Source organism: Epinephelus moara, chromosome 24 (genome assembly GCF_006386435.1).
Source record: "Epinephelus moara isolate mb chromosome 24, YSFRI_EMoa_1.0, whole genome shotgun sequence".
Taxonomy (NCBI): Eukaryota; Metazoa; Chordata; class Actinopteri; order Perciformes; family Serranidae; genus Epinephelus; species Epinephelus moara.
Window position 1 is genome coordinate 27,916,573 of NC_065529.1, and position 22,420 is coordinate 27,938,992.

The 22,420-nt window shown below is 40.3% G+C and overlaps 1 protein-coding gene across 1 annotated transcript in view; it reads left to right on the forward strand.

Annotated features, from left to right (window-relative positions):
• The window catches only part of cacna2d3 (calcium channel, voltage dependent, alpha2/delta subunit 3), a 47,474-nt gene that overhangs the window by 20,778 nt on the left and 4,276 nt on the right, over positions 1-22,420 (forward strand). Inside the window, exons 12-34 of the mRNA XM_050039043.1 lie at positions 161-235; positions 347-436; positions 5,241-5,354; positions 6,393-6,471; positions 8,732-8,865; positions 9,199-9,216; positions 12,288-12,359; positions 13,553-13,633; positions 13,732-13,806; positions 14,730-14,813; positions 16,261-16,332; positions 16,447-16,508; positions 16,608-16,675; positions 16,828-16,873; positions 16,988-17,085; positions 17,241-17,334; positions 18,897-18,992; positions 19,115-19,236; positions 19,857-19,934; positions 20,028-20,089; positions 20,181-20,225; positions 20,319-20,381; positions 22,317-22,387. Coding sequence (XP_049895000.1) covers positions 161-235; positions 347-436; positions 5,241-5,354; positions 6,393-6,471; positions 8,732-8,865; positions 9,199-9,216; positions 12,288-12,359; positions 13,553-13,633; positions 13,732-13,806; positions 14,730-14,813; positions 16,261-16,332; positions 16,447-16,508; positions 16,608-16,675; positions 16,828-16,873; positions 16,988-17,085; positions 17,241-17,334; positions 18,897-18,992; positions 19,115-19,236; positions 19,857-19,934; positions 20,028-20,089; positions 20,181-20,225; positions 20,319-20,381; positions 22,317-22,387 — 1,799 coding nt within the window. The remainder of the gene's footprint in view (positions 1-160; positions 236-346; positions 437-5,240; positions 5,355-6,392; positions 6,472-8,731; positions 8,866-9,198; positions 9,217-12,287; positions 12,360-13,552; positions 13,634-13,731; positions 13,807-14,729; positions 14,814-16,260; positions 16,333-16,446; positions 16,509-16,607; positions 16,676-16,827; positions 16,874-16,987; positions 17,086-17,240; positions 17,335-18,896; positions 18,993-19,114; positions 19,237-19,856; positions 19,935-20,027; positions 20,090-20,180; positions 20,226-20,318; positions 20,382-22,316; positions 22,388-22,420) is intronic.

Here is a 22,420-nt window from a genome sequence, read left to right on the forward strand (position 1 = left end):
GTTTGTGCATAGTGATGTCCTATTTCTCTGTAACCTCAGTCTATTATTTTCTATCTTAACAAATAGTTTTTAACCAAAGACATCCCTGTTACAATATTTCAGATAACTGAAGCTCAGCTCATGGAAAACACTAATCTGTCTCAATGTTGTGTGTCCTCAGTATAATCAGGAGATCCACTACGTAGAGCCTTGTTTGAATGGCACGCTGGTCCGAGCCGACAGAACCAATAAAGACGTGAGTTGAGCTCAAACTGACATGTGATGACTGTAAGTGGATCGTATCGGGTTCAATTTGTGTGATTAATGTTTGAAACCTTTCTTTTCTACTGTTGTCATTATCTGTCAGCATTTCCGTGAACATCTGGACAAGCTGTTTGCCAAAGGGATCGGGCTGCTGGGTGAAGCTCTGGCTGAGGCGTTCACGATCCTGAATGATGTAAGTTCCAGTACAGTAAACCTCTCTGCACGAGCCTGCACTCTATCTGTGACTGTCAGTTTAATAGAGATGCTGTGCAAACACAAATCTTCCCGGTCTATATTCTACTGACATAATGTATAACCATGGGCGGACTATGAGACAGTGGGCACTGGGTATAGATATGCAAAAGGCCCCACCACCTCTGCTACATAAGAGCAAGACACACAGACTGCTTTGTGGTTTTGCCACTTTTTTAATGTTTTTTTAATGGTAAATTTAAGTCTCCTTGTAGTCATTGTGAGTCTCTTTAAGGTAATTTTGCATCTCTTTGTGGTCATATTGTATCACTGAGGTAATTTTATGTTTCTTTGAGTTAATTTTAAGTCTCTTTGTAGTTGTTGTGAGTCTCTTTAAGGTAACTTTGTGTCTCTATGTAGTCATTTTGCATCTCTTTGTAGTTGTATGGTATCACTATGGTAATTTTATGTCTCTTTAAGGTCATTTTAAGTCTCTTTATAGTTGTTTTGTGTCTCTTTGTAGTTGTTGTGAGTCTCTTTAACGTCATTTTGTGTCTCTTTGTAGTCATATTGTATCACTGCGGTAATTTTATGTCTCTGAGGTAATTTTAGGTCTCTTTGTAGTTGTTTTGTGTCTTTTCGTAGTTGTTGTGAGTCCCTTTAAGGTAATTTTGTGTCTCTTAGTAGTCATATTGTATCACTGAGGTCATTTTATGTCTCTTTAAGGTAATTTTGTGTCTCTTTGAGGTAGTTTTAAGTCTCTTTATAGTCGTTTTGTGTCTCTTGGTTGTTGTGAGTCTCTTTAAGGTAATTTTGTGTCTCTTTGTAGTCATTTTGTATCTGTTCAGGGTAATTTTTCATCTCTTTGTTGTGATTTTGTGTCTCTTTGTAATAATTTTTCATCTCTTTGTAGTTATTTTGTGGCCCTGAGGTCATTTTCATGTCTCTTTGAGCTAATTTTATGTCTCTTTGTAATCATTTGTGTCTCTTTGAGGTAATTGTAAGTCTCTGTGTAGTTATTTTGTGTGTCTTTGTAGTTGTTGTGTGTCTCTTTAAGGTAATTTTGTGTCTCTTTGTAATCATTTTGTGTCTCTTTGAGGTAATTATATGTCTCTTTGTAGTCATTGTGTGTATCTTTGTAGTTGTGTGTCTCTTTAAGGTAATTTATTGTCATTTTATAGTCATTTTGTGTCTGTTTGAGGTAATTTTGAGTCTCTTTGCAGTCAGTGTGTGGCTCTGAGGTAATTTCATGTCTCTTTGAGGTAATTTTTTATGTCTCTGTGGTGGTTTTGTGTCTGTAATAATTTTTTTGTGTCTTTTAGGTAATTTTGTGTGTCTTTGTAGTCATTTTGTGTCTCTTAAAGGTAATTTAGCATCTTTTTGTGTCTGTTCTGTGTCTCTTTGAGGATATTTTGTCTCTCTGTAGCCATTTTGTGTCTCTTTTTGGTTGCTTATCCCCTTTTATGGTACTTTTGGGTCTCTTTGCGGTTCCTTTGCATCTTTTTGTGGCCGTTTTGGGTCTCTTCCTGGTCAGTGCCGCTTAGCTTGAGTGACATTTTAGAGTTGAAGACCAGGGGGGGCCCTGGCACTTTGGACACCAATAATCCAGTTATGTGCATAACAAAGGAGATCAACAAAATATTTCTTTACTGTTTACTGATTTTGTGACAATGCTGTTGAGTATTCATGAGTTTTCACAAAATGATTCATTTATTGATTAATGTGACATAAAAATAATGACTTTCTTGGATATCGCATATGCACTTTGCTTTCATTTAACTGAAGGACTCCACTTGACCAGAACATTAGGAAAACTTTCATTTTACAAGCCACATTTGTTTTCAGTGACAGGAAGTGTTGGAGTACAACCCTCGGCATGTTCTCAGCTAATCATAAGAAGCAGCACACTCCAGTCAAATATACTTGAGCGTTTGGGAGGTGTGTCGCCTGTCGAAACGCTCCAGCGGTATCCCTGTTCCGCCCTCCAAACACAGACACATCTATTCTGAATCGTGATTAATGGCTCTAATTAATGTCGATGATTAATAACGTGGCTGATTGGAACACAAAGCAGATAAGGCCAGGAGCCACGCCGCACTCCTTTTATCTCCCTGTTTTCAGGCGAGCTTTGGCTGCGCCGCTGAAGCTGAGGGACTGCAGCTTTTACCTCTGCATTTGTCAGATTAATTAAAGCCCTGCAATGAATATGGTAATCAGGTAGCCAGTAGCCTAATACGGAAATTCACTGCTACACCCACTGCCCAGTGAATGAAGTCAGAATACAGCCTATCACGGACCAAATCTAAAAGAAACTCATTTCACTTGAAGAGCAATGCACCATTTTTATAAGAGCGGTGTGGAGATACAAAAGAGCAAAGTCTCCTCCTCTCACAGGCTGATGATGTGAAAGAATCACAAAACAGCGAGCATATATTAAAATTAAAAAAAAATTGTAACCGACCCCCTTGTTGAATTTTAAAGAAAGAACATTGATTTGCCTCTCAAACAACAAGGGCTTGGGACTGATTAGATTTTATCAGCATTAGTTACTTAATGATCCTCTTATTGATTATGTCTTTTATCATTAACATGTAGATTTACTTATTCTTGCTTACTTACAATACTGAAACAGATGGCTTAATACACTGTACATTCAAACAAACAATAAGTTTAAGGACAGAATAATTGATTAAACTAAACTTAACTAAGATTTAGGATGTTCTAAACATCACCAAAAAACATGCATTTTTGTGTAGGGCATGTGGAGGTGTTGAATGGTGCAAAAGGAAAAGAAACAGATGCAGGGTGGACACCAGAGAGAAAAGGAGGAGGTCAAGCACATATAGCCCAAGAGCCCAGGTGAACCACATGAGCTGTCGATCCGCCAATGTCACCAGGAGGAGAGCCCACAGGCTGTGGTGTAGGCGTCACACACTGGACCGACTTTTTCCACAGGAGCCATTTTGACTTGTGAAAGCCGCAGGTGTAAATAATCAAATTAAGGATGGATGAATTTTATTTAGCTGCTTCAGTTTCGGGGTCCTAATATTGTCCGTGTGCACTGTCATCACTTACTAGGACACTTAAATGAAAGAGAGCCATATTTAAAGATATACTATGCAGAATTTTCCTGAAAAAATAATGTATAGACTCATACAGACATAATCCCTCTCAATCATCACTTATGACCCACTAGAAGAGTGTGGCGGTGTATTTTTTATTTTCTGTGCTCGGGACGTTTCTGGGCGTGTACCCCCACAGCACTCAAGTGAAGCTGGACCTTTACAAAAAGGCAGCAACCACATGCCAGACCATGAGCAGCAGTCATCATAATGGGCGCTAATATAGCAAGGCAAAACACCAAATACCAGTCAAAGTGAACCTGGTGTTGGATTTTACTTTCACTGTCATTAGCAAGAGTAAGCGTCAATCCTGCATAGTATATCCTAGTGGTGTTCAAACTTTTTGAACTCAAGGCACACCAAAGATCAAGCCAAATCTCAAGGCACAGCCTTAGGACAAATAAGACAAAACAAAAAAGGAGAAAAAATAAGACAGGGAGCTTTCATGATACTGTCTACTGACAGTACGTGGTCATCTTAGCTGGTGATTTTTTGTAATTTGCTCCGTACATTAAAGTGATCCATTGTCCTACTCACAGCTTCTCTTTTTATGTTTTCATCCCTCACACCGGCTGCCAATCAGGGCTTTAGATGTGTCACACACTGCGTGAACGGCGACAAATAGGTTCCCCTAGAAGGCTTTTTTTATATTACATTTTAGCTAGAGTTTCCCTCTTTTTTAGGAAATGGGAGCACACAACATACTGATACAGTCAATTAAAAATTCATTCATAGCTTTTTGTATAGGCCCAGTTGAATATTGCAATAATAATAATGTGTGGTTATCAAAAAATACCACGGCACACCTGGATTTGCATCATGGTACACCAGTGTGCTGTGGCACACCATATGAAAACCACTGTTTTAGCCCACCTAATTAATATCATTAATAACATTAACATGTTCTTTTTCTACATTCAAAATTGATTCTGTGAAAAAAAATCTATTTTGAGCAAAACAATTCACATTAAGTTAAAATCTTACTGATGTCTAACTTACTTTAGAGATTATTTCCTGTCATTGACCATGAAAATTATAGATTCTAATCAAACATTTATTAATAGACTTTAGAAATGTATTGTGTCATGCACATACATGTGCCTAACCAATACAAACTTTTAAGACATCAAAAACAAACTATATTGCAGTGGTGAAGCAGTTGTCAGACATGAACATAACTTCCTAACAACAAGAGAGGTGTGAGGGCCTCCTGATGCTCAGCCTGTGAAGTGAGAGTAGCAGCGCTCAGCAGTTTTCATCCCACGATCGTGTCACTACATCCTCCTCTCCGTCTCCAGATTCTCTCTGCTACAGGTCAATAAACCGCTTAATTACTGCGATGCATCTTCAGGCATCAGAATAAAGTGTACCAGGCTCCTCAGGTTTATTTACCAAGACATTATCTGTGTTTTTATTGACTGATGGCTGCACAGCTGCCATATCCGACATCATCATCATCATATACAGTGGAAACAGACGGCTCTGTTCGCTCTACGTTGTATGTCTGAAACTTTAATGTGCTGCTGCCTGTCTTGTCCAGGATACTCCTGTAAAGGAGATGTTTAATCATGATGAGGCGTTTTTCTGGTTAAATAGATTTAAGTAATTAGAAATTAAATAACTACACATAGATTAACTTACTTTTTAATCTATGGTCGTCCTGTGTTTCCTCTCTTTCTGCAGTTTAATCACACAGGACACGGCAGTTTGTGCAGCCAGGCCATAATGCTGGTGACCGACGGGGCGACTGAAATGTATGATGACGTTTTTGAGAAGTACAATTGGCCAGAAAGAAAGGTGAGCCTGTCTCTTTTTCCCCTCTCTCCTCTGTTCCTCACGGTGTTTGATTTTCAATGTTACTCATGTACTTTTTCAGGATTTTCTGTTTGCTCTGCACTTTTTCTCCCAGCAGGGATAAATGTACATTTTAATACTTCATGCCAGCTGGAGCGCCTGTCATGACTTTCTGAGGCATGCTTTCGTTTTTACTTCATTACCACTTATAACTTTGTAATGTACAAACCATGTCAGTGTGATGTTTTTCAATGTGTTGACACATTACAGCGCAGTGTTTCTCCCCAAGTGGAATAAAACATGAGAAATTAACTGCTTTTAGTACAGTACAAGCAGCTCAGTCTCAAAGGCGCTGGTCCTCGTCCCCACACGGCTGTGCTCCCTCTCCACATTTCTTCCTGGACTCAACAATGGCTTTTAAATCTTTTGTTAGCCTCCCTTTGTAAGACCTAAATGCAATTGAAATGAAATGGACTGCTGTGCCACTCACAAAGCAATAAAAACAACAGCTCAGGGGCTTTTGTTCAGTCCTATCAAGCATATGTGTGTTGGCAGTGTTTGGCAGGGTACAGGGCAGTGTTTGGCAGGGTACCCCATCCCCCCCCTCACACAGCCTCAGGGCTGCTATATGGCAGCCATTCAGTGTTTTCTATATGCTTCGTGCTTAGCAAAGCATCTGGAGCCAATGAGCCATGCAGGTTTGGCAAAGTGTCACACAGCGTGCTTTAAAAGGACAGTGGAACATGCCCTCGTGCCAAACCCCCAACAAAAGAAAATTAACTAAATTTAACTGCAGAGTGCAAACTGAAAAAAAAGACAAAGATGGACAGAAAAGGTGAAGAATGAAAAGAAAGAGCCGGAAAATCAGTTTAAGGCTTAGTGTTTCCTTGTGAGGATGTAAAAACATGCAACTCCTTCTTGCTCCAAAGCCTGATAGAATCAGGGCAGGAAGATAAAGTGCTAAGGAGACACTTCACTTTGCATGTTTTTTTTAATCCTTCCATCTTTGAAACTGTCGACATTTATGTGTCCTCTGCACAGGTGCGAATATTCCCGTACCTGATTGGACGAGAGTCTGCGTTTGCTGATAACCTCAAATGGATGGCTTGTGCCAACAAAGGTTTGGGACTTTTTGATAAACACATCTCAAGGCAGCTTCATGTCAGAGTGTCGAGTACGAGCTGATGTGATGATTCTGCAATGATGGTGGAGGATGCGCGGGTATCCGTGCGGTTTGGCCGTGTATGTGTATTTGTGTGCGTGCATGCATGTGTATGTGTGCTGGCTCAGATTCTTTCTGCCAAGAGGCAATGAAGTGGCACTTGGGGGGGTCAGAGGTCAATCCGCTCTAATCCCTCTTCCTGTCAGAGTGTCTCCCCCTTGGCTGCTCGCTGCTGATGGCTCCCACGTGTCAACGCTCTGGATGAGTGCCCTCTGGAAGAGAAAGTCACAGGCAGGAAAACAGATCACAGAGGGACTGTGGGGGAGACAAGCCCCAAACATCCTTCCCTATACAGACCCCCACTGTGGAGTAACCTTACATGTCTAATATGAAGCATTGTCAGCAACAGCAGGAGCTGACACAAGTCAATGGCTCCTGTGTCACTGGGAGCTGAACCACTGGAAACCTGTTTCCATAGTGCTTCAGTACAGTGCAGTTATGTCAGGGACATCAGCAGCAAAAACTACATTTTGTAAAGGGGTGCATTGGTAGAACTTGGACACCAACCCAGTTACCAACCTGGATACGTTACATTTATCCGTTATTATGAGGCAGATACGTTGAAACTGTACGTTTCTTTGTGTTTCAACAATGCTGTGCTTAATGTGTGGTTATGTTGAGGCACAAAACCACTTTGTTATGGTTAGGAAAAGATAATTTTTTAGCTTAACACACATTTAGTGTTTGCCTCTCTACTGGCCAGATGGGCCAATCAGATGGAGGGATGTCCCTGCCCACCCATAACCAGTGGATGAGGGACTTTATGTCCAGCCTTAATTTTAAAGAGATTTGCTGCTCAAATTGTAACTCAGATAAAAAATTCCAAAAGGTGTGGGCCGCCTCTCTGAAATACTTCCAGAGCTTTCAGTTAAACTGAGGATTTTGTGTTTGTGTCTTGTTCTTGTTGCTTTCTGTTAGTGTATACTCTGTTAAGATACTCCATTATTCTGAACCTGCCACTTTCATAGGCATATCTCCTCCTGTCTTTTGACATTAGGCCTGACTTTCAGCTCATCTGTCATTTTTGTACTATTAACGAGATCGAGAACCTTCCTACTGACGATATACCGGCTGATCTTTGGGGTTAGTGGAATGGGCAGGATTGTGATTGGTTTTTATGCTTTGTTTCTCATCATATATATGCGTTGTTAAGTTTGATACCTGTTTTGAATATACATTGTGTAAACATGTAAAAATTGAATACAAATATTTTTGATAAAAACATGTTTAGTGACACTATCCCAGCTGGAAATGCAGCGATGTCCATCTCCCTATGACAAAGTCAGCTCCTATACTATGTAACTCTAGAAACCTTGATATGATAAGAATGAAATGTACAAATGCATCATAAATTTTGTGGTTTGCAGAAAAGTGAAATCTTGAATCGTGAAATTTCTCCTGGCGACTGAGCTGTGGACTTCAGTATTTCTAAAATCCTAGCTGCTGCCCTGTTTGCTGATTGACATACTGGAAGATATGAATGCTGTGCCAGCTCATTTTAGGGTTAATGAGGCTTTTTCCTGTGGAAAAAGACCACTCCACCCAAGCGGTAGTATTGTTGGTCGCAAAAGCAACTGGATCACTTTCTGTTTCCTCAGAACCAAGGAAATAATCACACTAATATCTGAGTTTTAATCATAAATAACAGCACACACAGTAATAAACAAAAGTAGTAGTAAGGTGAATGGCAAAAACAGGAGAGGAAAAACACTGTTGTCTTCTGATCAACCACAACAGACGAAACCGAAACCAAACCTCACGTTGCCGACTCGTTATAACACGACAGCTGTGATGATGTCACTTCGGTGAGACAAAGTAAATTACCTTGTAATGCAATAGACAGGCAAACTTATTACACAATGTTGTGAGCTTAAACCGACACTGATGCTCTTTAGTAACTGGGGGTAGCTGCTGATAGCTATCAGATTGGCGCACTTCCTTTGTGTCATAAAAAAAGCCTTCAGTTTCCCAGGAGATCGTACCCGCCGGCAGACTGCATGGCAAAGTGAAAGAGAGGCTTATAGGGAGCTGATATAAATGCAAATGGTGTCGTTATTCTGTTGTCATTACATCGTGCAATCAACATTTACCTCATGAAGATAAGTTAAAGCAAAATACTTGTGTCTTTCCACTTTAATATGTTTGTGTTTAATTGCAGGATACTTCAGTCAGATCTCCACCTTAGCAGATGTTCAGGAGAACGTGATGAGGTATCTTCACGTCATGAGCCGCCCGAAGGTCATCGACCACGAGCACGACACAGTGTGGACGGAAGCTTACGTGGACAGTGCTGTGAGTGTGTTACGGTGCTTTACTTCTTAAGGTGAAGCAGAATCATGACCTGCTGTGATTGTACGTGCTTTGATTCCACATTTTGAGGCAGTAGTTTGTGTTAGATTGTGTTACTGTGCACCGTACAGTAAGTGTGCACATGTGTGGGTCTGCTTTCTCATCATTACTCTTCATGCTGCTGGAATGATTAATCATTATGAGCTTCATTAATCTGCATGGATCCCCCACCCCCCACCCCCTGTCGTACATCTGTGTCCACAAAGTCAGTGCACAATGTGAAGGCTTTAATTCACTGGACGATTCAATCTTTATGTGTCTCTTCTTTCATTGCAGCTATCCCAGGCTCATAAGGTAAATATCCACATGTGATCTGGTCTGTACGTGCTCTCAGGTAGAATCATGTTCATATAAAAACATTTTAGTTATTGTCTTGTCATAAAAGCATCAACCAGATGGGAGGTAGTTCTGAACTAGCATCAGAGAGGGGATCATGGGCAGGGAATAAAAGGTTTCCACTGGGATGCAGCAAATTTGAGTCATTTTGTATAAACGACCTGAGGCAAAGCAAGTTTATTTATATAGCACATTTCTGCAACAGGGCAATTCAAAGTGCTTTACAGAGAGCAAAAGAAACACAAAAGACATTTAAACACAATTAAAAACAGTCATTAAAGAGCCAAGAGAGAAGAAAATAAAAGACAACCGAAAATAAAACAAGACAAGTATAAAATACAAGAATAAAAGTTACAGCACAGTCGATGTAAGAAATTAATATTTAATAAAGGCAGTGACACAGAAAAAATTGTCAGCATTGATATTATAGTTTTAGTGGACCTGCATGAAAACTGAACGCTGCCTCTGTATGTTTAGTCTTGACTCTGGGGACACAAAGCAAACCTGTCCCACAAGACCAGAGAGGTCAAGATGCTCCATTAGAAATGTCATTTAGCTCTAAAACATTCAGTGCTTTGCAAACCAACAGTAGATTTTTGTGATCAATTCTCTGACAGACAGGAAGCCAGTGTAAGGACCTCACAACTGGAGTGATGTGATCCACTTTATTTAGTCTGAGTGAAGATTCGAGCAGCAGCGTTCTGAATCATCTGCAGCTGTCCAATCGATTTTTTTCAGGGAGACCTGTGTAAACACTGTAAGAGTAGTGGAGTCTACTGAAGATGAATGCATGGACAAGTTTTTCCAAATCCTGCTGAGACACAAGTCATTTTATCCTTGATATATTCTTAAAGGTGCACCATGAAGGATTGTTGGTTACTGTTTGTAACACACTCTCAAGCGAAAATGAAAGTAAGAGCCAACCCTGTTTATCCTTTCTGTATTTTTTATTTTTATTTTTGGGGGGTGCTCTGTCTCTTTGATGCCTGCTGCTTACAGTCAGGCACCTGGTGGCTACTTTTCTTTTATTTTTATTTTTTATAAAACCCAGGCTTCACCTGAGCGCTGTGTGGACACATGCCCATAAACGTCCTGAACACAGAAAATAAGGAGAAAATAAGACAATACAGGAAGAGGTCAGAGTCACACTGACACTGGGTCATAAGTAATAAGGAAGGGAGGAGGGATAAGTCAGAGGGATTACTTCTGTTTGGGTCTATACATTGTTTCTTAGGTAAATCCTGCACAGTTTATCTTTAAGGTGATAGTAGGCTGACTTTGTAATTGTCTTAATGTGGCTGTTGAAATTCAGATCTGAGTCCATGACTACACCAAGATCTCTGGCTTTGTCTTAGGTTTTGAACGTTGCCAGTTGAAATTGAGCACTGACTTTTCATTGTTCCTCCTTGACTCCAAAAACAGTTGCCTGAATTTTTTCTTTGTTTAATTGAAGAAAATTCTGGCACATCCAATCATTTATTTGTTCAATGCACATTGAGAGAGTATAAAAACTGATTATTGTCCCTATTTTTCAACATTATGCTTTAATATTTCCCAGGAAGTCTAAGTGAGGAGAGGCTCTCTCCTCTGAGGGACAGGAGCAATAGAAGAGCATTTATTGTACTTCTCTCCAGTATGGAGACAATGAGCATGCACACACTGAAACACACACACACACACACACACACACACACACAAGGGTTAGGAGATTGTCCTCTGGAGTGTGTGCTCTTGTATCTCAGCCTCAGACACACCATTCATCATTCTGTGGATCATTGCATTTTATCTCCTAAAGCCCATAATAAAACTGACATTGGAGGGGAGACCAAGACACGGAAATGGAGAGAGAGAGAGAGAACGGAGAGGGAGGAGGGAGAGGGGGAAGGGGGGGGTAGGTGTCCGTGGCTTTACCTGTGTGTGTGTGTGTGTGTGTGTGTGTGTGTGTGTGTGTGTGTAGACTGAAGCAGTCCAGTTTCAACTTCCATTGTGTGTTGTGATGAATTTAAGGACCCGCCATTCTTCATTTTGTCAAGCGAGATAGTACACACTGCAGTTCACAGCTCGTTTGCTTCATATGCATGCACATACACAAATGAACATCAAAACACACACACACACACACACACACACACAGCAACATAGGCACCCTCAGCTGTGTTGACTCACGAGGTGAGGGAATAACAGACCTACTTTAACTGGGCTCATGTGCTTAATTATGTCAGCCTTCATCCTACTGAACCGACCTCGTCTTCTCCTCCGAGCCTCACGTGAGACTCACATGGTCCAGGTTTGATGACAGAAGGGCTGCGACCAGGATGATTCTGCAGGAAATGATTTGGATGCTGTTTTTAATTAATTCTGTGTCTGATCTAGCGAGACCTTCTTTTGTCTTCTCCGCAACTTAATGTTGTGGCCACCTTTGGCTCGGTTATTGTCAATCCTGAAGATGTTCTTCCCCGCTGAATAACTCACGCTCCTCTCTTTCCTATCTGGGAATTTTAATTGAATTTCATGTCATTTAAGCTTCCTTTGCACTGGTAATTTGTTACTGTACTGGGGGAAAAAAAAACGTTTTTTCAACCGTTAACATTGCAGCATTTCCATGGCAGCCGTTCTACTTCTTTAAAATTTTACATGGTAATTATGATTCTGCCGAATAGTGAAGTTTTGTGTAGGAATAAAATTATTGTATTATTCTGCAGCAGTTGCAGTAGTAGTAGAAGGACACACATTTTTGGAGCCTCAGTTTGTCAGCTCAGGTTGAAAACATAAGCAGTGTAATATACAGTATGTGCAACTGCGCTACTTATTGTTCAGACTGTGTGAGATGCACCGATTAAGAAATGCTGAGTAAACTTTCAGGCTCTGCAGGAATAATAACACAGTTTAAATGTGTTTCTTTCTCTGAGCAGTTTTTGCTTTTGCCTGATGCTTACACACCTGATCAGAGAACTTGCTGACAGTCCTCTCAGTGGGATAAAATAGCAGCATTCAACAGTTATAAATTACTTCTTTTTTTTTTTTTTCAGTTGAATGAAAAAGCAGGCCCAAGTCTGATGACTACAGTCGCCATGCCTGTCTTCAGCACAAAGAATGAAACGGTGAGTGAGTGACAGTCATTGACTCACGTGATGGCGGAAATTAATTTTGTGCATTTACTCAAGCCCTGTGCACTGTCAATTTGTTTCTTCACTACATCTCATGTTTTACATTTCTACATTTATTTAGCAGCTATTCTTTACTGGTTACTTTTCAGATTAAGATTTTACGCAAAAGAAGATCATGATAAGCTTAATAAATTTAAGAATAAATGAAGGGCTCCCAACCTGTTTGGCTTGTGACTCCTTAGAAATAAATCCTGTTTGGACTTCTTGTCATATGTCAGATGTAGATGAGTTGTTTGCAGCTCTACCAAAGTGACATTTGCTCTCCAAACTTCTCGTATACTATGCAGGAATTGTCAGCTGCTGTTTGTTAACAGTATCATCAGTGAAAGTAAAAGTGAAAGCCAACCCCAGATTTGTCCGCTTGGTGTTTTACCTCACTATATTTGCGTTTTTCCGATGCTCTGTCTGTGATTTTAATAGCTTCCTCTTGCATGTGTGCTGGTGATCATTGCCTCCTTATAAGGTACTGACCTCTGTGGTAGGAAACATTGCTGCATGTATTTCTGCAAAGATGTAAATGTGCAAAAATCTTTTCTACCAGTTTGCACTCATTAATGTCTCCAGCAGCTTGCCAAGATTTAGCCAGGCGGAGCAGTGGTTGTTCTGCACAATTAAGTCACAACCTCACCTGCATGCTGTGCCCAGGAACGTCATAAACACAGCAAAATAATAATAAGAAAAATAAATATTGGCAGACATCTTCAGATACTTGTAGTGATTCATAAGATATGATTAAGAGGGATTATTTTTGTATTAGTCTGTGCATTGTTTTTTAAGGAAAATCCTGCATAATATACCTTTAAATAACTGTTTGAGAGAGATACAATTATTTAATATTTCACAAAAGAAATCACAGGAAGGCCTTAGAAGGCCTTTGAAGGGGCCCGTCCCTTACATTTCTTTATGTAACAAGTACTTTATCTTTCAGTAGTTCATGTACATTTTGCTGATAATACTTATGTTCTTTTACCTACGTAGGACTTTGAATTCAGGACTTTTACTTATAATGCAGTATCTTTACTTTGTGGTGTTGGTGTTTTTAATACAGTAGGATCTGAGCACTTCTTCCACCGTTATGCAGTTTCCATCTAAAGTTGTGTATGTGTGTTTTGAATCTCTTCATGCAGAAGAACCAGGGTATTCTGTTGGGGGTCGTAGGAACAGACATCCCTCTGCAGGAGCTGATGAAGCTCATCCCTAAACATATGGTACAATCAGCTGCTCTCTAACTTTGAATAAGTGAATGTATTAATATGCATTTTTTTTTCTAAATTTCGTCCTCATGTGTCTCATCTTGTGTCTCCAGTTAGGAATCCATGGGTACGCATTTGCTATCACAAACAATGGCTACATCCTGACACACCCGGACCTCAGGCCTTTGGTAACTCAGTTTCTTAACATTACTTTTACGCCAGAAGAGTCTGATAGCATTCCCTGACTTTACCCTGTTTTTCCTTTTTTTGTTTTGTCCATGCAATTGTGTACATAACGGAAATGATGAACTGAAAGCCTCTGTTAATGAGGGCACACAGAGACAAATGTGATATCCTGTTAGGAGGCTAAATGGGCTCGTATAGTCTGTAATCCCCACCTTTTCCTTTGATGTATGCATGCAGGGATAAAGGCCACTCATAGGGCTGGCTGGCCTGAGATTTCCCAGAGGTAACTTAACACTCGCTGGCAGAGACCACAGCCACTCGCCCTGGGACCGCTGGTTCCTCAGGAGCTATGGCTGTGCTAGTGGATCTGTGTGTGCCAGTGTTAGTGCTATCCCTCTCTGTGCAACTGTGTGTGTGTGCTGGTCTGTGTTGGTTTTTTGTGAGTGTCTCTTCGTGGCTCAAACTGTGCTGTGGTTGTAGTCATTGACTTGTTGTTTCTTGTGGACCACACGACATACAGTAGCCGAGTTTGACATGTACAGTTTAATGCATCGATGTGGACTTGTTTGAGTGTGGGTTTCCTATCAATCATATTAATCATTTTTAATTTACTTGACAGTGTTAATTTCACAGACGATTTGTTAAATAATTACACAGCGAAACCTCCTTAACAAGGCTTGATAAATAAGAGCATACAGCGAGTTCTCATGCTGACATTGAGACACAAAAGACAGATTACAGTGGAGCTTTTCTGAACAGATAAGTTTCTTTGACATCAAACTCATAAATTTGAAAATTATGTGTCACATGCAGATTTCACATTTGGGTCAGGCTAGAGTAGCAGACATGTTTAAGCTGTGATTTCTCAAAATAAAACTACACAAAATGGAACATTAAATTGTGTATATTGTGTTCCTCTGTGCAGTATCAGGACGGTCAGAAGAGGAGGAAGCCCAACTACAGCAGCGTGGATCTCTCTGAGGTGGAGTGGGAAGACAAAGATGATGCTGTACGTGTTAATCTTCCTAAAAATCCAGTGTTATGGGAAAACAAAGTCATTCTTCAGTGTACAATATAAAACACTATACTTTGGTGTAGCTGCTAGCTTTGTTAGCATGGTGCATTTACAGCTATGGTCAACTGTCATCATGCTAATGTTATTTTTTGTTACCAAAAAACAGCCTTAAAATCATTAAAACAAAACTTTCCAGAAAAACGAATCATCTGACTCCTTAGAAGGTCTTTTAGTACAAACATACGTGGAACAAGACTTTTTTAAGCAATGAAAACATTACAATTAACTTTAATGAACATAGCGACAGGTAGTTAATGGCTATGCCTATCCTGAGGCTGAATCTGTGGTTACACCCAAGCAGCAACCGGGGCTGAAAAATGAAGCCAATGTGGAAGTGCCAAAAACTACGGTTCCTTGAATGGCTATTTGAGGCTGGCTCCAGAGGTCAGTTAATCCCTATAAAACCCCTTAATAAAATGCCCAAACCTCACAGCAGAAATAAACATGTTTATAGCCTGGTACAATAAATGGTTTTGGTCTCTATAGTTAATTTTCCCCTCATGACAGCTGTACAGGGGCTGAAGTTTTATATACCTCACCTGTTTACATTTTATTAAGACTTGAAGTTGCACATAATCAAGGGTGTCTGCTGATAGTGTCCTCGGCGTCTCAGTCAGATCTATCCTTCGCACCTCCACAGCTCCAGCTTTCTGTCCAAATATAGTCACTTTTGGCTGCAAAAACCAAGATAGCGGTGGCTGAAATGCCTAATTTGAGGCTTCAAGATGGGATTCCACGACCAATGGGTGATTTCACGGTGGCTATGTCCATTATTTAATAGTCTATGGTTACACCGTGGTTATGTTAACTTATGAACTTTTTGCTGTAGTGGCTTCTCAACGAACGATACTCACCTTTCTTTCAAAGTAGCCCCGGCCCATAATTATGCATAACTTCAAGCCTTTAACAATGCTAATAAGTGCATTATATAAAAATTCACCCCTCGTACAGTTGTCATGAATGTTGAAATTAGCTGTAGAGACCAAAACCAATTTTTGTTCCGGGCTGTAAACATGTTTATTTCTGCTGTGAAGTTGGACGTTATAACATGGAGGTCTATTGAGATTGACTCACTTTTGGAGCCGGCCTCAAGTGGCTGTTCAAGGAACTGCAGTTCTTGGCACTTCAGCATTAGCTTGCTGCTTGCATACACCATTGTATGAATGCAACTGACACTATGCCTTAATTTCACGATGTCAGTGGATTGCACGTTCATCAGCTTGTTCAGTAAATTATCTATTATTTCAAATTAACCCATTAAATAATCATTGAGGTACATCTCTGTTTTCAGTATTGCAGTAAAATGGCAGCCACGTATAGGCTGCTGTAACCCTGCCTCAACCTCTCTCCTCTATGTGTCTTTGTGTGCTTTATCTTTCAGCTACGCAACGCGATGGTGAACAGGAGGACAGGGACTTTCTCTATGGAGGTGAAGAAGACGGTGGATAGAGGGGTGAGGCTGCAGATAAGATGTTTAGTGTCTCCCTATCAGATGAGGGTCATTCTCTCTGTTGTCTCTCGACTCAGGGAGTAAATTTCATCTGCACTTCTTCTTCTGCTCTTTTAGAGGCGTGTCCTGAAGATGCACAATGACTATTACTACACTGACATCAAAGGAACACCATTCAGGTGGAAGAAAGGTTTCATTGCATTCCCTAAACGACTTTCTGTCAGTTTATGTCCCGGTTACACTTAAAGGTTGACTCTCTCCTCTGTTTGTGTCGCCAGTGTCGGAGTGGCTCTCTCCAGAGGTCATGGAAAGTACTTCTTCAGAGGAAATGTATCAGTTGAAACTGGTATGTCACTTCAACTCTGTCATCTACTCTGTTAACAGAAGCCTGTAATACAGTGAGATGCGTGTCACTCTGACTTGCCTTTTTTGGAGGGCTTATTGTATCTGTCTACCCAGGCTGGCATTGCTGAAGCGTTACTGACTTGTGTTTTTCAGGGCTCCGTGATCTGGAACAGCCAGATGTCGCCCTGGCAGATGAATGGTAACACTGGGGTTATGGGAGCGGGCGTTCATGCGTTATGTAGGTTATCCCTCTGTGTTCATCGGGGATGCTGAGGCCTGTGATGTAACAGTTGTGGCTCTGTTTGGACCACAGGACTTACTGCAACACAGAGGAGCAGCATGAGCACCGTCACCTGACGCAGATTCAAGCCATCAAGCTCTTCATGACGGGCCGCAGACAACACCTCAAATGTAAGAGACATCTGAGTCACACAATTTAGACAATATAGAGCCTGTTTTATCTTTGCTCAAGTTCTAATTATTATATGAAGTGTGAATACAATAAACAAAGGAAGTGGTGGTTACTATGAGATGGATGTTTGGGGTCTTTAAACAACACCCTGCAGGTGACAGAGAGCTGATCCAGGAGGTGTTATTTGATGCTGTGGTCACTGCTCCACTGGAGGCCTACTGGACTGGACTGGCCCTCAACAAGTCAGAGTAAGAACATTTTGATACTGCTTCATATTCTCTTTTAAAGTCCACAGTTACAAACGTTAGTAATCCATTAATGAATGGTTTCTGTTAGGGTTTTCCAATTAGCCACCAGTAACTGTTTTTAAGCCATCTGCAGTTTGCAAGTGTTAGACAATAACCAATGATGTCACAGACACACCAGCCAAAGGGAGTTTTTTTACAACCTGGCAACAATAAGTCAAACTTTATTCTCATTAATGGCTTATACATGATCTATATAAAGCATCATTAACCATCAAAAACCCTTTGTATGCCTCTTTAGAAAGTGGCACCCACATTTTTGTCACAGAAACTGTAAAACTATATCTCTTTACTGTATATCATAGGTTCATACTTTATAGTATATTATTTTAGTAATATTTGACCTTATCAGCATGAGTTGACCAAATCAAATACTTATCTTCCAAAGTTACACATTTTTGTGCGACGGCGTATTAAGGTTGCTGTAGGTCAAAAAAAGAAAGAAAATATTATAATATTCTGATTTTAATGCCTCCGAATTTCTAAGATCTAAGTGGTAAAATTATGAGAAGAAACTCACTCATTTACTGCCAGAAAGTCAGGAAATGTACTGTAATACATGACAGCATCTACACAGGGATGACGTTGTGGTGGATGAATGGGTCAATCACAGGACTTTCACACAAGAAAGTGTGGTTTGTGTTCTGTGTGAGTGAACATTGGCTTATTATGTTTAGACTGAGTTGACACATTATTTTCAGATTTCAGGATGTGCTATATAAAGCTGCTGAATGCACACCGTTTTTATGTTTGTATTTTCTTGTAAATTTTCCCCTTAATTCTCAGAGAATATAGCTAGAGTTTTTATCTCCTAAATTTACAACATTAATCTCAGAAATTCTGAGTTGTTTTTTTTTTTTTATCGGAATATTACCTGACTCCCCTGCGCTCTGTATTTTTCTTTTTTTTCTACCATGGCCCTAATATGCCATCATACACTTTGATATGAATTTTGTTCTTAAAAGACTGTAACATCAGAAGATACACACTTTATTTGTTTAAATCAAACTGCTAAAGCCTATAAGCTGCAGCTGAATACGTAAAATGCAGTTTTGCTCGCTGGTATGACCTTAAAAAACAATCACAGCAATCAAAAACAGTTCCAACATGTTTGTTTTCATAGTGTTAATCACAAGATTTAAACATTAGTTTCATTTCTGATCTTTCTGATTTATTTTTTGTTGCTAATTCATTAATAGTTTAGCTTCTAAAATGTAAAAGTTTGAGAAGAACTCTTTTAGAACTGTATTTTTACCATCATCTCCAAAATGAGAGATACATCAGCTGCGTCAAGAACTTTCCTCTGTTCACCATTCGGTTAAATCAGCAGCAGATATGAGTCACACTGCATAAATACATTCATAAATGTCCAACCTCATAAATTTAAAAGAAAAACCTAAATTACCTGTGGTGCTGTATGATTGTATGTAGACATCAGTCAGAGATGTTCAGGGGAAGGACTTAGAAATTTGGTGTGTTTTCACTGCTTTGCATTAAACCAACAGGAACTCAGACAAAGGAGTGGAGATTGCTTTCCTGGGTACACGCACCGGCCTGTCGAGGACTAACCTGTTTGTACCCGCCGATCAGCTCTCCAATCAGTGAGTCCCGCTGCTCAACGTCCCTCTAATCATTACTTACAGCACGAGGCGAGGCCGTGATTGTGCTTGATGAATCTAATCCTCCACTCCTCGCCTCACTTTCATTCCGTGTGCTTCCTCAGAGATTTCCTGACAGCGGAGGACAAGGAGGGTGTGTTTAATGCTGATCACTTCCCTCTGTGGTACAAGAGAGCCGCAGAGCAGGTCCCTGGCACATTTGTCTACTCCATCCCCTTCAGCACAGGTATGCAGATTAGAGATAATAGCTCAAGTGTGCAGTACAAAAAAGTTCCTTGATTCAGCACATAATCTGTCTGTGGCTGTTAAATAATATACATTTTACATCATAGAAGTCCATCTTAATATACTTTCAATTATGGAGTGCAGCATTACCCAAATTACTTTTTGGAAATTCATCTGGTTACTTTAGTCATTGAGCATCTTACCATCTTAATCAGTCTCTCTATGTCCCTCTTTCTGCTATGGATTGTGGTTTTTACTGGTTTCCACTGATAGGATGTGCAGCACAGCTCACCTCCCTCACAGCTTTTATGTAGTTAATGTGGCCCACGTTCTGTCTGCTAGCCCGAATTCAGCCTCGCTCTACAGGACATTTACCACCTCTCCTCTGTTAATGGTGACTGCATCCACTCATAACCTGAAATGTCCCATCACAGCAGCCATTCCAGAATTATTAGACTCATCTGGCTGTAGAAAGAGCTCTGACTGGACATTACTGTAATGTAATGAACTGGTACTGCGGTTTCCTTTAAACCTGCCAGCTGGAACTGCCGAGTGAAGGGCACCATCTAGTGAACAGAAGGTGTAATGTGAACAAGTTTACTCTGTGCTCTTCCTCTCTAGCTTTAGAAAATAAGAGCGTGGTTTTAGCCAGCACAGCGATTCAGCTTCTCGATGACAGAAAGTCTCCAATTGTCGCAGGTAACAACCTCTAAATCACCTTTATACCATTATTATCTCCATGTTAATACTTATTTTTGAATATTGAGCGGTCTGTTATGTGCTCGTGCTCAGCTGTGGGGATCCAGATGAAGCTGGAGTTCTTTCAGAGGAAGTTCTGGACTGCCTGCAGACAGGTGACTAAACAACTACTACTGCAGCATGTTGTACAATAAAATGACTCCCTGATCAGGTGTGAAGCTAAACTACTTGTGTTTTGTTGCTCAGTGTACAGCTCTGGATGGAAAATGTAGCATTAGCTGTGATAACACAGTAAGTACAGTCACAAAACTCTAACTTTTAAAATTGAAAAAAAATTCAGGTTGTTTTTTCAGTATAACCTTTTTATTCTCCTTCTTCTGACAGGACATTAACTGTTATCTCATCGACAACAACGGCTTCATTCTTGTCACAGAGGAGCAATCTCAGGTACTGTGTGCATGTTTACATCTATGAACAACACTTAAACACTCAAGTTGTCCTTAAAGGTCCAGTTTGTTGGATTTAGGGAGATATATTGGCAGAAATGGAATATAATACGTATGTTTCCTTTAGTGTTTAATTACCTTAAAATAAGAGTCATTGCCTTTTTGTTAACCGAGAATAAGCCATTTATATCTACACAGAGAGCGGGGTCATAGCCTACAGAGGTCGCCATGTTGCACCACCATACTTCTACAGTAGCCCAGAAGTGATAAACCAAACACTGGCTCTCGATAGGGCCATTCACGCTTTTCAAACAATCAATCAGTTTTATTTATAAAGCCCGATATCACAAATCACAATTTGCCTCACAGGGCTTTACAGCATACAACATCCCTCTGTCCTTAGGACCCTCGCAGCGGATAAGGAAAAACTCCCCCAAAAAAACCTTTTAATTGGGGGGGGGGGTGAATTGCATTTTCACCGTAGTAAGCAGCCCCTCCATGACAAGAGCATCAGAACAACACTGATTTTTTTTAACGTGAGACTGCTTTATTCAGTTATTTTACCGATTTAAATCACCAGATCCATTTCCATTTCCATCCTGAACATCTGGATGATCACAGAAACAAGATGAGCATACATCAGCAGATGCTGGGCTAGTGGCCCTTCCCTGACAGCTGAGCAGCCTCGTAGAAACATAAATTTGTAACATGAAACTTCTTAATTCAGTGTTTTTACCAGTTCAATCACCAGGGGTCTCATTTAGAATCATTGCGTAGTCACAAAGCGAGGCCTGAAAGAGGCGTACGCCACTTCCCACACAAAAGTTTTGATCTATAAAAACAAACTTTGACCCATGCTTATGAACATTTTGGAGACAGGAAATTGGTGACGCAGATGGGAAGGTGGAAGCCTGATTGTAGATATTGTTAAATATTTTTCGGCGCATGTCTTTTTGGCTTTTGTCTGTACGTACATTTTTAGTGTGGATCCTACGCACTGTTTTATAAATTAGACCCCTGGTCCGTTTGTTTTGGAGAGGAAGAGACCTCTGTGAATAACTCAGCTCCTGATATCGTATATGTGCAATCCTCACAGCTAGATACCACTAAATCCCCCTAAATCTTACACACTGCTCCTTTAAATGTTTTCCCACTAGTCCTGAACATGTGTGTACAGCAGATCTTGAGGACAGTGAAGCTATGTTAAATGTCCATGTAACTGAGAAATGCCACTGTTTTATTTGAGCTGGTGATTGTGTTTCCTGTTTGTTGTGTTTTATTACTGTTTAAACTGTAACTGCTGCTGTCTTGGTCAGGTCTCTATGGGGAAACAGATTTCCATCTCAAGGATCGTTTTAAGTTATATAAAGGTTGAATAAAACAAAATAAAACAAGTAGAATGAAAGATAGAGGAAGGCATTAAAAGTCTATTGCATTTTGGACTTTAGAACATCCCACAGAGATTCAGTGATGTTTAGATCTGATTATATGACACACTGACTCCTATGGGATGCCTTCCTGTGTTATAACAGCAGCTGTGAAATAAATACCAGTTTCTCTGCTGATGCACTTTGTGTGTAAAGTTCTTAAACTAGAATAGTCTTTAAAGGAATACTTCAGCTGCAAAATGATCATTTGTTTATCAGTTAGTCACGCTGTGTTGCCTTGAATTTGTGAGGAAAACTTTTTTTCTCGCCTGCCTCCACACAAAGCCACAAGCATATTGATTTATTGATTGATTGGGGACCACGTTTAACAGCAGCAAAACTTATCAAAACATCAGTTTATAAACACTCACACAACTCGTGCAGTATAATCCAAGTCTCAAACTTACGTCTGAAACTTATCTATGCTCTCTTCAAAGCCAAAGATAATGTCCACACAGTGTACGTACTAAGCTATGTGCCTGTGTGCTTTGACACAACTTCTCTCTCAGACAGGGCTCTTCTTTGGAGAGGTGGAGGGTGCTGTTATGAACAAACTCCTCCAAATGGGTTCCTTCAAAAGGTCTGAGACATGACATAACGTTCCTCTACTTGC